The sequence below is a fragment of the Vipera ursinii genome (assembly GCF_947247035.1).
Source record: "Vipera ursinii genome assembly, chromosome: 5".
Lineage (NCBI taxonomy): Eukaryota > Metazoa > Chordata > Lepidosauria > Squamata > Viperidae > Vipera > Vipera ursinii.
This window is the reverse complement of record NC_139518.1, coordinates 47,526,888-47,542,931: the sequence shown is the minus strand read 5'-3', so window position 1 is coordinate 47,542,931 and position 16,044 is coordinate 47,526,888. Positions and strand designations below refer to the sequence as shown.

General features: G+C 47.2%; 1 protein-coding gene across 1 annotated transcript in view; it reads right to left on the bottom strand.

Moving 5' to 3' along the window:
- Positions 1–16,044, bottom strand: part of SFXN2 (sideroflexin 2) — a 44,663-nt gene that overhangs the window by 4,269 nt on the left and 24,350 nt on the right. The window contains exons 8-11 of the mRNA XM_083363453.1: positions 11,600–11,666; positions 8,721–8,770; positions 6,534–6,583; positions 702–749 (exon numbers count right to left, since the gene is read on the bottom strand). Of these exons, the coding sequence (XP_083219579.1) occupies positions 702–749; positions 6,534–6,583; positions 8,721–8,770; positions 11,600–11,666 (215 nt within the window). The remainder of the gene's footprint in view (positions 1–701; positions 750–6,533; positions 6,584–8,720; positions 8,771–11,599; positions 11,667–16,044) is intronic.

Sequence of the window (16,044 nt, the reverse complement as noted above, 5' to 3'; positions counted from 1 at the left end):
AGTGGCGAGTTGTCCCGCGTAAGTTGGCCGAGGAGAGTTGGTCGCAGCCGCAGTTGGCTGTGACAAGTTGTCCCATTCTGTTGCTGCAAGGCCTCTTTTTACCACCGGCCTAGGATTCAAACCCAACTAAGCAGAACTAACATGCGAGTCACAGCCACAGCTCCTTGTGGCTGTATTTGGGGACAAATAATGTACTGTTCATTTTCCAAGAGAAAATGAACAGTACATTATGTATGAATGGGCAGAAATATATTATAGAAAAGAATGGCTTTCAATATGTAGGTGAAACCTCCTGTCATACATCAACACAAATAATTCCTGACTAGAAAAGAAGGCATCATTCTTACATTAGCTTTTGCAACTCTGTGCAGTCCGGAAGCACTGGAATAGCCCTCGTCATCCAGAGCCAACATAGCTGAGGATGATAGGACTTGCATCCAAACTAATAACTGCATAGCTGTGTGCAGTTAGCCACAATGAAAGCAACATGATGAAAAAGTAAGGGGGTAGATATTGTGTCACAACACAGTTTGCTCACTCAGTTCCAAGGATTCCTATGGATAAGTTTACTTCAAATATGGAGTGATGGTCCTGCTTCATATCCCCCACCCCTCCCCTGTCCCAGGCCTTCCTACTTGAGACTATATTAAAATTGTATAGGGCAGTCAGGAGGGATAAAAGGACAGAAAAGAGATTGGTACCTTCTCTGTGGAAAAAGTGCACAGGCAACTGGGACCATGAACACAAGGCTGCAAGGCAAAGGCAGATTATTAAAAAGAAAGGCCAACATTTTTTTCCCTCCATAGGGAATCCAGAACTGCACTCCTAGCTTCAAAACAGCCAAGCAAAAGTTATATCTTTGGCAGGATTTACAATAAGATGCGCTGGATTTTAAAGCAGTCCGATGTCCATTCCCACATACAATACAAACAGACCCCTTTCCCACATATAAACACAGATGAAATCTGCATTTAACCATGGTTGCTTGACCAAGCACTAAGCCATTGCTCGTTAAATATCCTACACATAATTCTAAGCCATAAAAAGTTTTCCATCCACAGTGCTTGTTTTAATGCCATGATGCAAAAAATGTAGTCTTCCAGTATCGTTTGTAACTGTTGTGACTCAGGGCCAGCCTGTGGGTCCGACAGCCGGGTCCGATGTATCGGAGGACTCAGATGTGGGGGAGGAGGGAAACGAACCGGCTGATGATGATTTGGAGACTTTGCAGAGTCCTCAGCCGGGAACCTCTTCTCAGCTGTGTGAGCCCGAGAGTGCGGAGGATGATGACCCACAGCTGGCCCTGTTCAAGGACGCCCGACGCAGGAGGCAGACGAGCAGGGACAAACAAAGAAAGGCTATGGGACTCCTCGGGAGGAGGCACAGGGAGACCACGCCCTGAGCTCTCTATAAAAGAAGTGTTTGGGGAGGGGCTGGTTGCTGAAAGCAACTTTTCCGTTTGAGAAGTCAAGCTCTTGTATTCTTGTAACAGTGTAATTAAAACTTGGCAGAAGCCTTTTGGTCTTGGACGCTTTCCAGACTCTTCTTTTGATTAGGGGTGCGAGAAGAGGGCTGGTTCAGAACAGTTTGCTTTCAGCCACCCACCCCTTAATACTACGATGGAGCAGCTTCTTGCCGAGAATGCCCAGCTCAACCAGCAACTCACCTTGCTGGCCACTCAGGTGGCACAACTGCAGGCTCAGGTACATGCTGCCCCCCCACCCAGGAGGAAATGTCAGATAGCTATGCCGGATAAATTTGCTGGTAAACCAGAACTGTTTCCTGCCTTCCTGGGACAATGCCAGCTTTATATCAGCGTGAGAGCAGCTGATTTCCCCACTGACCGAGATAAGGTGGGATTCGTATTGAGCCTTCTGTCGGGAGATGCAGCTCGTTGGGGCACGCCTCTGTTGGCACAGCCTAGCCCTTTGTTGGATAACTTTGGGGGGTTTTGTGACCATATGCGCCTCATGTACGAGGACCCGATTAAGGCGCAGACGGCCACCCGACGCCTGAAAGCTTTGAGGCAGGGTCAGCGCCCTCTACAGGCCTATATCAGCGATTTCCGGCTGCTTAGCCAGGATTCCGCCTGGAATGAGGCTGCGCTCGTGGATGCCTTTCAGGATGGCTTGTCAGAGGAGATGTTGGATGAGCTGGCCCGCGTGGACATTCTCTCAGACCTGAATGGGCTGATCCATCTTTGTCTGCGGATCGATGCCCGGCTGCAGCAGCGTAAGAGTCGCCGTGCCACCCCACAGACCCCTGCCGCCCCTGTTGTGCGTGAGCCCCCAGTCCAGAGGGAGGAGCCAATGGAGCTGGGTGCCGCCAGGTCCCGTCTATCGGTGACGGAAATGGACAGACGACGATCGGAGGGGTTGTGTTTTTACTGTGGGGACCCTGGACATTTGGCTGCTTCTTGCCCGAAGAAGCGTCAGCGGGCGTCAGTGACCAAGCCTGCCCCGAGAAAGTCCCCTGCTTTGCTATCGGGAAACGGCCCGAGCCCGATCTAGACGGTGTGAAAGATCGGGCGACCCACAACATCCACACCGAGCGACGTTGTTCCGACGGTGCCTGTGAACCTCCACGGCATTTGATTTTGGAGGCACGACTGATCCTTCCTGGCAAGCCAGAGGGGATTCCGGTCCATGCCTTAATTGACTCTGGGGCTACCACTAACTTTATGGATTCGGCCTTTGTGGCCAAATGGGCTGTTCCCCAGTGTCCAGTGGATCCGCCCATGCTTGTGGAGACCATCGATGGTCGAGTGCTCCTGTCCGGGCCTATCACGGCCGCCACGCAACCCGTGTGTATGGCCATCAGTACCCATGTGGAGGCCATTCAGTTCTACGTCACTTCGGATCTGCACTTCCCCGTGGTCTTGGGACTGGCGTGGCTCCGGGCGCATGATCCACAGATCTATTGGTCTCAGAACTTGGTCACCTTCCCAAGTTTGCAGTGCGTGGACCACACCCGCCATATCTGTGCCGGCCAGGTGGAGGGTTCCCCAGGGGTTTCCTTGCCTCCCGAACTGTCCGACTTTGCTGACGTGTTCAGCGAGTCAGAGGCGGACCAATTACCCCCGCACAGGCCCTACGACTGCTCCATTGACCTAGTCCCTGATGCGCCTCTCCCAGTGGGGCGTTTGTACTCCATGTCGGAGCCCGAGTTGGCTGCATTGCGGGACTTCCTGACGAAGAACTTGGCTCGTGGTTTCATCCGGCCCTCGTCCTCGCCAGTGTCTGCGCCCGTGCTCTTCGTCAAAAAGAAGTCGGGCGAGTTACGGCTTTGCTGTGACTACCGGAAACTCAACGCTATCACGGTGCGTAACCGCTACCCGCTGCCCCTCATCCCCGAGCTCTTGGACCGACTCCGGGAGGCTAAGATCTTCACGAAACTGGACCTGCGTGGAGCTTACAACCTCGTCAGGGTTCGGCCGGGTGATGAGTGGAAGACGGCGTTTGGTACTCGCTATGGACATTTCGAGTACACGGTGATGCCGTTTGGCCTGACCAACGCCCCCGCTGTGTTTCAGCATTTTATGAATGACATCTTTCGGGATCTGTTGGACCAGTTTGTTGTGATTTACCTGGACGACATCCTGATTTACTCCCCGTCGCGTGAAGCGCATCATCAGCATCTCCGTCAGGTCCTGCAGCGCCTCCGGAAACATCGGCTGTTTGCCAAGTTGGAGAAGTGCCAGTTCTACCAGGTGACCATTGATTTCTTGGGTCACCGCATTTCTCCTGAGGGCATCGCCATGGAACCGAGTAAAGTTGAGTCGTTGCAGAGTTGGCAACCCCCGCGTCGCGTGAAGGATATTCAGCGACTTCTTGGATTTGCCAACTACTATCGGACATTCATCCCTGGCTTTGCTGCCTTGACAGCCCCCCTCACCCGGCTCCTGCAGAAGAAGACTCGGTTCCAGTGGAACGCCCCCGAACAACAGGCGTTCCAAGCTTTGAAGGACGCCTTCATGAAGGAGCCCATCTTGAAGCATCCTGACCCGCAACGGCCGTTTGTCGTGGAGGCGGACGCCTCCGACATTGCCATTGGGGCCGTGTTACTCCAGGCAGCGACACCCAACGGTACCCTTTTCCCTTGCGCGTATCACTCACGGAAATTGAATCCCTCGGAGCGCAACTATACCATCTGGGAGAAGGAGCTGCTGGCCATCAAGGCGGCGTTCGAGGCTTGGAGGCATCATCTGGAGGGGGCGCGGCATCAAATCGAGGTCCGGACGGACCACAAGAATCTGGAAAGCCTGCAGACCGCTCGGAATTTGAACCAACGCCAGATCCGGTGGTCCCTCTTCTTTGCGAGGTTTGACTTCCGGGTGCGGTACATACCAAGCGGGCACAACCAGAGAGCGGATGCTCTGTCCAGGAAGCCCGAGTACACCCGAGTGGAAGACAAGCTTCCGCCCAGGACCGTGATCCCCGTCGAGTCTTTTGCTGCGGTGCGGGAGCCGGTGGATATACGGGCTCGGATCCGGGAGGCGCAGCAGCAGGAGGCGTGGGTGGCTCAGCGGAAGGAAGAGGTGGGGCCAGATTCGCCTTGGTCGGTCACGGATGGACTCCTGTATTATCGTGACCGGCTCTATGTTCCAGGAGGGCCACTCAGGGGACTCGTCCTCAGCCAATGTCATGATAACCCGGCTGCGGGGCATTTTGGCCTGTTCAAGACTCTGAACCTGGTCTCCCGTACATTCTGGTGGCCCCGAGTCCGACACGATGTCCAGTCTTATGTCACCTCCTGCGTCCCATGCAGGCAGGCCAAGTCAGCGACAGGGGCCCCGCCTGGTTTACTGCAGCCTTTGCCAACGCCCAAGAGACCCTGGGGGGCTGTGTCCATGGACTTTCTGACGGATCTACCCCCATCCTCCGGCTTCACGACAGTGTTTGTGGTGGTGGACATGTTGACCAAGATGGCGCACTTCATCCCCTGTCGCGGCTTACCGTCAGCTCGCGCCACTAGTCGCATGTTCATCCAACAGGTGTTCCGGCTGCACGGCCTTCCCGATAGAGTCGTCTCCGATAGGGGGGCCCAGTTTACAGCCCGCTTCTGGCAGGAGTTGATGCGGGCGTTGGACATTAAGGTTTGCCTCTCGTCCGCGCATCATCCTCAGACCGACGGGGGTACCGAGAAGGTCATCGGCATTTTGGAGCAGTATCTGCGCTGCTACGTTAACCTGCAGCAGGACAATTGGGTGGACTATTTGGCCATAGCCGAGTTTGCCTTTAACAACTCGCAGCACACCTCCACGCAGATGACACCGTTCTTGGCCAATGTGGGTTATCACCCTCGGTTTTTCCCCCTTTCTCCCGTGGACTCACCGGAGCCGGCAGCGAACGAATTCATGGCGGAGTTACAGGCGATCCATCGGTTGGTGCGACGGCAGCTGGAGAAGGCCAAGGCCGACTACAAGAGGTTCGCCGATCGGTCGAGAAGGGATACGCCTCCATTATCGGTGGGGGATCGGGTCTGGCTGTCCACCAGGAACCTACCATCCACTCGGCCGGCGAGGAAGCTGGACCACCGTTACCTTGGACCGTTCCCAGTCGAGGCCGTCATCAACCCGGTCGCCTATCGTTTAACTCTGCCACGTTCCCTGCGCGTGCACCCCGTCTTCCATCGGTCCTTGTTGGTCCCCGAACAACCGGCTTGTCCACTTCGCCAAGCGGAACCTCCCCCATCAGGACCTCGTGATGGCGACAGCACCCCCGAGTACGAGGTCGCCAGCATCAGGGATTCCCGCTGGCTGAAAGGTCGCTTCCAGTACCTGATCGAGTGGAAAGGGTACGGGCCGGAGGACTTCACATGGGAAGACGCGACCGCCGTTCATGCCCCTGCGTTGGTGACTGCGTTTCACGAACAGTTCCCATCCCGACCGCATCCGGATCGGCAGACCCGGGGGAAGGGCCCTGCGGTGCGGGATAGTGTTGTGACTCAGGGCCAGCCTGTGGGTCCGACAGCCGGGTCCGATGTATCGGAGGACTCAGATGTGGGGGAGGAGGGAAACGAACCGGCTGATGATGATTTGGAGACTTTGCAGAGTCCTCAGCCGGGAACCTCTTCTCAGCTGTGTGAGCCCGAGAGTGCGGAGGATGATGACCCACAGCTGGCCCTGTTCAAGGACGCCCGACGCAGGAGGCAGACGAGCAGGGACAAACAAAGAAAGGCTATGGGACTCCTCGGGAGGAGGCACAGGGAGACCACGCCCTGAGCTCTCTATAAAAGAAGTGTTTGGGGAGGGGCTGGTTGCTGAAAGCAACTTTTCCGTTTGAGAAGTCAAGCTCTTGTATTCTTGTAACAGTGTAATTAAAACTTGGCAGAAGCCTTTTGGTCTTGGACGCTTTCCAGACTCTTCTTTTGATTAGGGGTGCGAGAAGAGGGCTGGTTCAGAACAGTAACCCTCCCAGATTCCAAATAAAATGGGTGCCTTCCTTTTCATAAATCACCAGGAATTACAGCTTTGAAGCAATCTCTCATACGACACTGGCTTCTGAAAGTAATGCAAGATGCAGAATACTTACAACCCTCCAACAAGAACTGTTTGCAAGGGAGCGTGGAGAACCTGGATTTTCTGCCAAGAAAATAATACATGTGAGATGATGCCAAGAAAGTAAGAATTCAAACTTTCAGTTCCTAGAATTAAGGCTGAGATCATAAAGAGAACTAACAATACAAATCTCTTTTCTTTTGAGAACCAAGAGCACAAAGACCTATAAAAATCTACAACAAGCCTCTGCCAGTTTAGGGTTCAGTATCAGCAATATGCTGATATGCTCAAACAATATGGTTAGCCAGTGAGGAGATGCTATCAATGCCTTGACCTGGTGTCAAGAAGCTTTTAAGAACTGAATGGGACAAAGAGGCTGAATTCAAGCAAGGGCAGAGTAACTGTTGTCTCTCAAGGAATGGCGCTGCCCCTAAAGGAGCAAGTCTATGATTTTGGGGTCCTCCTGACTTGCAGCTTCTTCTGATGGAGACTGTGATCTGTCCAAACTTTGTCCATTTGGGACACATCCCTACCCATCAAGATTAATGCAATATGGTATACTTGGGGCTGTCTTAAAAGATGACAAGACTTCAATAAGGCCCGAGTCTCGAATGCAGTTACCAGATATTAGGTGGTTCTTACATTTTATCTGTATTCCAGTTTCTGCAGTGGCTTTCTAGTAGCTCCTGGGTATGCACATCAAAGTGCAGGTCATGACATAAACCCTCTATGGCTCTGCAGTGAAATACCTGCAGGACAATTTCCTTCAGGTGGAATCAACTCACCCAACTTGCATCTGGGAGAAACTGCTGGGAATCTTTTCTTTCTGTTTACTATAAAGAGTAGTCTTGTAAGTACTGCTTTTTAGTAGCAGCCCTTATATTACAGAATTCTCTCCTACTAGAAAGCAAGTTGGCTCCAGTTTTGACCTACTAGAAAGCTTTGAAAACTGAGTTATTCTGTAAAGCTTATGATGAATAATACAATTCCTAAACCTGTCTGCTTTTATTGTTTTCTTTAGTTACTGTGGTTAGAACTTGGGTTGGTTTTTTTTATTATAGAGGTTTTAATTTATTAAATAAATGACCATTAGATAAATTCTGATAGCATGCTAAGCCCAACCCAACCAACCCCAGTATGACTTACTGTGGTATGCAAGTACAACAAACAAGCTTTTTCCGGTATTCTACACAGTGGTGGGATTCAGCCAGTTTGCACCACTTCGACAGAACCGGTAGCTATTTTTTTGTTGCCCAGGCCCAGAATGGACTTTCGGAGAACCTTTTGTTCACATATCTGAATCCCACCACTGAGTCTACATAATTTTTATTAGTAGCAACTAGATATTTTCAGGGTCTTTTTAAAAAAATCATAACAACAAATAATGTACATTATTTATATAATAAATATACAGATTACTTATTTCATATAGATGACCCTGGAGAGATAACAATTAAAGCCGAGTAAAAAAAACAATAAAAACCACCAAAAAGTAAAAATAACTTGTTCCAATTCTTCTGTTTTCTATTGGATGCTTGCCTTATAATAATAATAATAAATTTGGAAGGGATCTTGGAGGTCATCTAGTCCAACCCCCTGCTCAGGCAGGAAGCCCTATACCATTTCAGACAAATGGCTGTCCAATCTCTTCTTAAAAACTTCCAGTGTTGGAGCATTCACAGCTTCTGGAGGCAGGTTAATTGTTCTAACTATCAGAAAATTTCTCCTTAGTTCTAGGTTGCTTCTCTCTTTGGTTAGTTTCCATCCGTTGCTTCTTGTTCTGCCTTCAGGCGCTTTGGAGAATAGCTTGACTCTCTCTTTTTTGTGGCACCCCTTGAGATATTGGAACACTGCTATCATGTCACCCCTCATCCTTCTCTTGTTTTTCTTGTTTCTGCTGGCAGCAGTAGATTTGCTACTGAGTTATGTGCAGATGATCTATTTTGAACCTTTAACACAGGGGTCTTCAAACTTGGCCCTTTTATGACTTGTGGACTTCCAACTCCCAGAATTCCTCAGCCAGTGTTGAAGTCCACAAGTCATAAAAGGGCCAAGTTTGAACACCCCTACTTTAACAAATGTAATATATTGCCAAAGTGAAGAATATGTAGAACTTCTGGTAGCTATCGAGTTATCTGCACAATAATCTAAAATTTCTGACCCCTTATTATTTGACAACAGCAAGAACAAACTAATTCATTCCATTTTTTGGGTAACTTACCTTCATGAATGGATATTTCTCTAATGCCTCCATGATAATAGGCAACAAAACTAAAATGAAAAAAATGATTTTATTTTCATTGGATCAACTCTGTCCCACATCTCCACGGGCGCGGGATAGGGGACATTCCTCTGTCCTAGTCCTATTAGACCTCTCAGCGGCTTTCGATACCATCGACCATGGTATCTTGCTGCGGCGTCTCAGGGGATTGGGAGTGGGAGGCACAGTTCTTCAGTGGTTCTCCTCCTATCTCCTGGGACGCTCGGAGTCGGTGTTGGCAGGGGGGCAGAGATCGGCCCCTAGGTCTCTCGTTTGTGGAGTTCCTCAGGGGTCGGTTCTCTCGCCTCTCCTGTTCAACATCTATATGAAACCGCTGGGTGAGATCATTCGTGGTTTTGGAGTTGGGTATCATCAGTATGCCGATGATACCCAACTTTTCTTTTCGACCCCAAACCACCCCAGTGATGCCCTCGCCGTGATGTCCCGTTGCCTGGAGGCGGTTCGGGTCTGGATGGGGAGGAACAGACTTCAGCTCAACCCTGACAAGACTGAGTGGCTGTGCATTCCGGCATCCCGGGACATTCCAAATGTTCCATCTCTTTCTATGGGGGGTGAGCTCTTACCCCCCGTGGATAGGGCTCGCAACTTGGGAGTCCTTCTAGATTCACGGCTTACTTTGGAAGAGCATATAGTGGCCGTGACTAGGGGGGCTTTCGCCCAGGTTCGCCTGGTGCGCCAGTTGCGGCCCTATCTGAACCGGGATGCCCTGTGTACAGTCACTCATGCGCTCGTGACCTCTCGCCTTGACTACTGTAATGCTCTCTACATGGGGCTTCCCTTGAAGACCACTCGGAGGCTCCAACTGGTACAGAATGCGGCCGCGAGAGTTGTCTTGGGAGTTTCCCGGTACTCCCATGTTACACCTTTGCTCCGCGAGCTGCATTGGTTACCAGTTGTCTTTCGGGTGGGGTTCAAGGTGTTGGTTACGATCTTTAAGGCCCTACATGGCATGGGTCCGGGTTACCTCAGGGACCACCTGCTGCCGGCATCGACTCCCCTCCGCCCTGTGCGTTCCCACAGAGAGGGCCTCCTCAGGGTGCCGCCAGTCAGGGAATGTCGACTGGTGGCCCCCAGGGGGAGGGCCTTCTCTGTGGGGGCTCCGGCTTTATGGAATCAATTGCCGGTGGAGCTCCGGATGGCACCAGACCTTCGAACTTTCCGTCGGGGCCTGAAGACCCATCTGTTCGAATTAGCTGGTCTGGCCTGATGGGGGATTATGGGCTTTTAATTGTTTTTAATCTGTACTTTTGTTTTTAATTGGGCATGGATTTAATTCTTTTTTAATTTTTGTATAGTGTTTCTTATGTATGCCCTGTGAACCGCCCTGAGTCCCACCAAGGAGAAGGGCGGTATATAAATCAAATAAACTATAACTATAACTATAACTTAGTGATATAATAGATAAGATACACTGGAGTGGCCCACTACTAATCATTCTGTGAGTTACAAACACTTTCTTCCTGTGTGCTGGCATGGTCAAACTACCTTTCATTTTTTTCATGGATAATGTTTGCATCCTACAGGACTTAGCCATGCACATACCCACACATACACAGAGTTAAGATATTGTAAATGGATTTTGCTCTAAACTTTTAAATCTGAATCTTAACAACGAAAATAAATTAAAACTACACCTTAGAAATTCCTCTATCTGGCATCTGTAAATAAGTAATTAAAGCCCCCATCATCCCCAGTTGGCTGAAAGTAATAGAATGTTAGCCATCACCTTGAAGGGTACCATAGGGGAAGCTACCGTAATTATAATTTTAATGTGGAGCAGGATCTAACTAAGGAGCACTTATTAGGTTGTAAACTTCATAACAAATGAGAGCCAATCCTAAATATAATTTCAAGAGCACTCCAGCAGAACCCACCAGAAGAGCCTTCACCAATGGAGAGTCTCCTATGTGAATTCCCAGGATACCCAACCAACATAGCAGCAATCAACTTGGCTGGGAATCCTTGTGGCAGTCACCAAGTTGAAAGCTGTTGCAATAGAGGACAATGCAAGGAAGCTGAATGGTGAAATGTACCTCGTGATATCAATGACATGACTAATATACTTGAATCCAATGTCAAAGCAAAAAAATGAAATGCTGAAGTTAATGTTCTGATATCGTGATGCACATTTCATTGTTTTCTACCATTTTCCCCCAAAAATAAGACCTGTTTTTTATTTTATTTTTTGGCTCCAAAAGAGGCACCAGGGCTTATTTTCAGGGGGTGTCCTTTCCATGGTCTCACCTTGCCCCAGCGGCACTGACAGCCCTGCCCAGCTAGCCCATTTCTTCTGCGGCTGAAGGAAATGCCTCTGCAGCTGAGAATGGTGCTCTGGCCTACATTTCGCTGTCAGCAGCCTTCTGGAAAGGCCTCTGTAGCCAAGAACCGAGCTACGGATTGAATCTATAGCTTGGTTCTTGGCCACAGCGGCCTTTCTGGAAGGCCTCTGATGGCAAAATGCAGGCTGGGGGGGGGGAGCGCCGAAGAAATGGGCCGGCGAGGTGAGGCAGGTGTCAATTCATGGGAGGTCTGGTTGCAACCGTAAGCGGGTGCAGGGCACATGGGGCAACTCCACCCCCCCACACCCGCCGTAGCTTGATTTTTAGACATGTGCCTTGCCCAAAAACTAGGGCTTATTTTGGGGGTAGGGCTTATATTAGCCCCTCTAAAATTAAGCTAGGGATTATTTTCAGGTTAGGTCTTACTTTTGGGGTAAACATGGTATTAAAAATTTGTATTGGATACTTGTGTCCTGATGCCTACCTCTAAATTAACATGCCAAACTACAGTCCAACAAAACAGAAATACTTAGCACTTACTCATGCCAGGAGCAGCCATAACAATTCGGGAAACCACCACCTGAGTTATCCCCTTGATTGCAGCTCTCTAAAACAAACAAGCAAACAAACAAACAGCAATGACACTGTATTCACTGCAGAATATCCAGCCTCAGAAGCAGGGAAATGCTGGTGGGACAATCCTAAATGTCAATTTCCTCAGATCTTATTTCAACACCCTTATTAGGAATGCTTATTAAAGCCAGTGATACCTACTGTTGGAAAGCAGTAGTTCAGGAGTATCCAGCTGCATTTAAAACTACCACATATTAAAGACAGAGTATTTTTTTTTGTTAAAAAAGCACTCACAGAGAGCTACAATATTTTGATCTGGATCATAGCTGCATGTAAGAAAGGGCACGTAAGTTTTGTTAATTTTTTAAAATTAATAATACAGTCACATAATCCAAAAATAGTGGAACAATGTGAGATCAATCCATTAAATGCAAATACTCCTGTGAACCAAGACAATATTTACATTTGTCCAAGAAGATTTTAAATAAGTTTAAATACGTATTTTATTTGTGATCAAAGTTTGCTTAGTTACATATTACTAGGAAGGCAATCAAAAGGCAGTAAAAGAAATTAAACTGTTTTTAACATAATTATTCATTCAATGTGGATGCTACCCAACTATTTTCAAACAACTTACAGAAAGAAGAATTGAAAGCTAAAACAATAAAGCTCCAGACAGCAGAATTTGGTCATTCTATTGGTCTCCAGTCTTCCTTAAAGCATAAATCTGCTATTGAAGAGAATGCTTTCTTCATCTGGCTTCTAAAGCAATTACATATAAGGAGCATTATAATATCTATGCTCCAATCTATACAATATAGGGAACGCAGCAATACATACATAATCATCTCCATTTCTCCCACCAAGCAAGGCAGATATACTCTTGCAGACACATTTTTAAAACTTTCCTATTGACCACATGGAAATTAGAGCATTAAATCTGTCCAAAAAAGAAGTTCTCATGTGTGGCAAACACAAGATATTAAAGAAGTAGTAATTGTTTTAGTGAAAGGTCCTCCAGATGGACTGCCAATATAATAGGTGGGGGCTGTGTTCAGATGCAGGTGGTCTTCAGCTTACAACAGTTCATTTAGTGACTGTTTGAAGTTACAACTGCACTGAAAAAAATTGTCTTATGACTGTTTTTTACACTTAACATCCCCATAGTCACGTGGTCAAAATTCAGACGCTTGGCAGCTGACTCGTATTTATGACAGTTGCAGTGTCCCAGGATCTTGCGATTCCCTTCTGCGATTTTCTGACCAGCAAAGTCAATGGGGAAACCTGATTCACTTAACAACCCATTTGCTAATTTAACAACTGCAATGATTCACTTAACAACTGTGGCAAGAAAGGTCATAAAATGGGACAAAACTCACCTAACAAATGTCTCATTTAGCAACAGAAATTTTGGGCCTAACTGTAATGATGAGTCAGGGCCTACCTGTATTTCTAACTATCAGTAGGGAATATATCTTGCATCAGTTCAGTTTTCGTTCTTTCAGTAAGATCAAAAATGGGCCTTACAGTTTACAATATGTAAGATCCACTTCAATGCTTTTCTTCCAGGACAAACAACAAAGCTATCCAAAAGGACTAAAGAGGCAAGGGAACCATAAGTAAAAATAAACTTTAGCGAGAATGTTCAACAATGTGAGCATTCAGAGAATCTAGTCTAAATTCCAGATGCAATAAAGAGTTAGAGTCACTGAGAAGAACTCTTAGAAATGTAGACTGTGCTGGTTCTGAAGGCTTGGAACTTTATAATTACAAACCTTCAAACCAAATGGAAGCCTACACTAAAAATATTTATAGTGAGACAGATATAGTTACCATCTCTGTTCCCAGGGAAATGTAGATTCTAAACTGTGTTCAAAGCTGTCATTATCTTTCCAATAATATCTACATTTGCAAGCCTCTCTGGAAAGACCTTTGTTTTGGCACAAAGGAAAATTGGCCTTTACAATATGGGTCAAGAGCTTAAAGGAAGAGTTTTAAACCTACTTGTGTCTGAGATAGGCCAGGGGCATCATCAGCACTTATGACTGAAATAGATTTATTTGCAGCTTGGATGATGGAATTTTATTTTTGTAAAAGGTTTGAACTAGAGAATTGTTATAAATTTTGACAAAAAGGAAAACTAGTATACAATTTACTTAAACCTTTCGAACTGAAATTGGGGAAATCTAAAAAAATATATTTAATCTGCACTAAGGTATTTTCATGTGGCCTTAAAATTAGTAATTGTTGATCATTGATCTCCTCTGTAGAAGAGGCTGCTGGTTTTATCCAGAGCTTGTACATACGGATTGCATCAAATCCTGCATTTAAATAAATAAAAGCTGCAAAAAGATGCTTCACGGACAGCTGATTTTCAACTAACTAGTACAAAATAATAAACTGATCAAGACTTGATTTTCCTGTCATAAACCAAGAAAAAGCTCAGCTTTCATCAAACACCTCATAGCGACGATCATAGTGATTGAAACCAAGATAACTATCTCAGAAGGGTCATTTTAATCCTGCATTTTATTTCTCTCAGTAGCCATTATGGAATGCATTCAAAGTACAACCAGTACGCTTCTAATCGTTGGGCAGCAGTATGGTGACTTGGAAGGTAGTTAGTTTGCACAAAGTAGCATAAGCATGCTTGAAGTTAAACTGGGTTTGGTTGCAACTGTGACATCTGTGCCCAGCATACCAAAACAGATTAGTATCATGTCCTTAAGAGCCATGGTGGCAAGTGGTTAGAATGCAGTACTGCAGGCTATTTCTGCTGTCTGCCTGCTGCTGGCAGTTCTATTCTCATCGACTCAAGGTTGACTCAGCCTTTTATCCTTCTGAAGTCAGTAAAATGAGGACCCCAGATTACATTGGGGCAATATGCTGACTCTGTAAACTGCTTAGAGAGGGCTGTAAAGTATTGTGAAGCAGTATATAAGTCTAAGTGCTATTGCTATTATCGCTAACAGGGAATGCTTCACGTGATGTAGGCTGGTAATCTAATCCACAACTTGAATATTTTACTAAAAACATTTTGTGAAAATATCATGACTCCAGGGCATACTGAGTGGCTGCAGGTAATATCCATGGGGCCCTCTGATAACTGTGACCTGGAATGCAAAAGGAATAAATAGCAGGGTGTGTGTCAAGCCCTAGGCTCGACATTCAGCCGGGTGGTGGGGTAACGGTTTGTTTTGCTGCCACCTGACCAGCCAGCCATGTGATGCTCTGCCAGGAAGCCCCACCGCCCAGCTGGGAGCTGGGCCATCAACGCCAGGTGCCGGGAAGCCCCGCTGCTCAGCTGGGGCTGCAGCTGTCAATGCCAGCCGCCGGGAAGCCCCGCTGCTCAGCTGGGTCTGCGGCCGTCGACACCAGCCGCCAGGAAGCCCCGCCGTTCAGCTGGGACTGCGGCTGATGGCTGTTACTGCTTAGAAGTCCTGCTGAGCAGCTGGGAGGCCAGGGAAACACTAGAAACGCCAGCGCCTGCGCTCAGAACCGCTGAACAGCTGATGAGCCTAATGACAGCTTCCAGCTCCTTTTACTCACATGGACAGTGAAGGACTTCACTGGGTGGTGGATTGAATGGCTGGACGGAATGCGGCATGGAAAACAGGGGACAGCCAAAGGCTGTATCTAGGGAAGGGGGAGGGATTTATACCCAACCAGCAGGAAGCTGGCTTGTTGGGAAGGGAAGGGTGGAGCTGGGTGGGGCTGCAGGGGCAGAATATATAGAGCACTGGGAACAAACCAATCTCAGTGCTAACTTTGTTTGCTTCTTTAGCGTCTGTTTAAACTTTGTGTTCCTGTATCCTGGTCTCTTGGTATTTTTTCCCTGTGATTGGTGGAGGGGTTAACCTAGGACCGTTACAGACCTAACAGATTAAAGTTAACAGTGTGACTTAAAAATAAAATGAAAGAAAAAAATGTGCATCTGTATAAGCAAGAAAAGGAATATTGTAACAGGTCTGCTACTCCTCTATGGGTTTCCACCACTGGGACTATCTTAATTTTCTACTTTAAAATATAGAAGCATCTCTACCTCTAATCTTCACTAATTCGGCTCCATCATCCTAATTGTTTGACAGCTGATTGCTCCCAACAAGAACTTTGCTTTGCTCCCTATCCTATATGCATGGAACTGATTTTCTACTGGTAGAAGTAACCATGGCACATACTTTAATTTTTAATTAAAATTTATAAAACCAGTATTTGATTATAAAACAATATTACAAAAGGAAATAAAGAACACCAAAACAGTCAAAATGTATTTTAGAAAAAGGGGGGAAAGCAAGGGTTTGATTGTCCCATGCTGCTTTTATATCAGTTGCTATGGCCATCAATTCTATTTTTGAGTAATGCTTTTAATTATGTTATTAAATAATAATTTTATTATAATAATTTATCAGTTA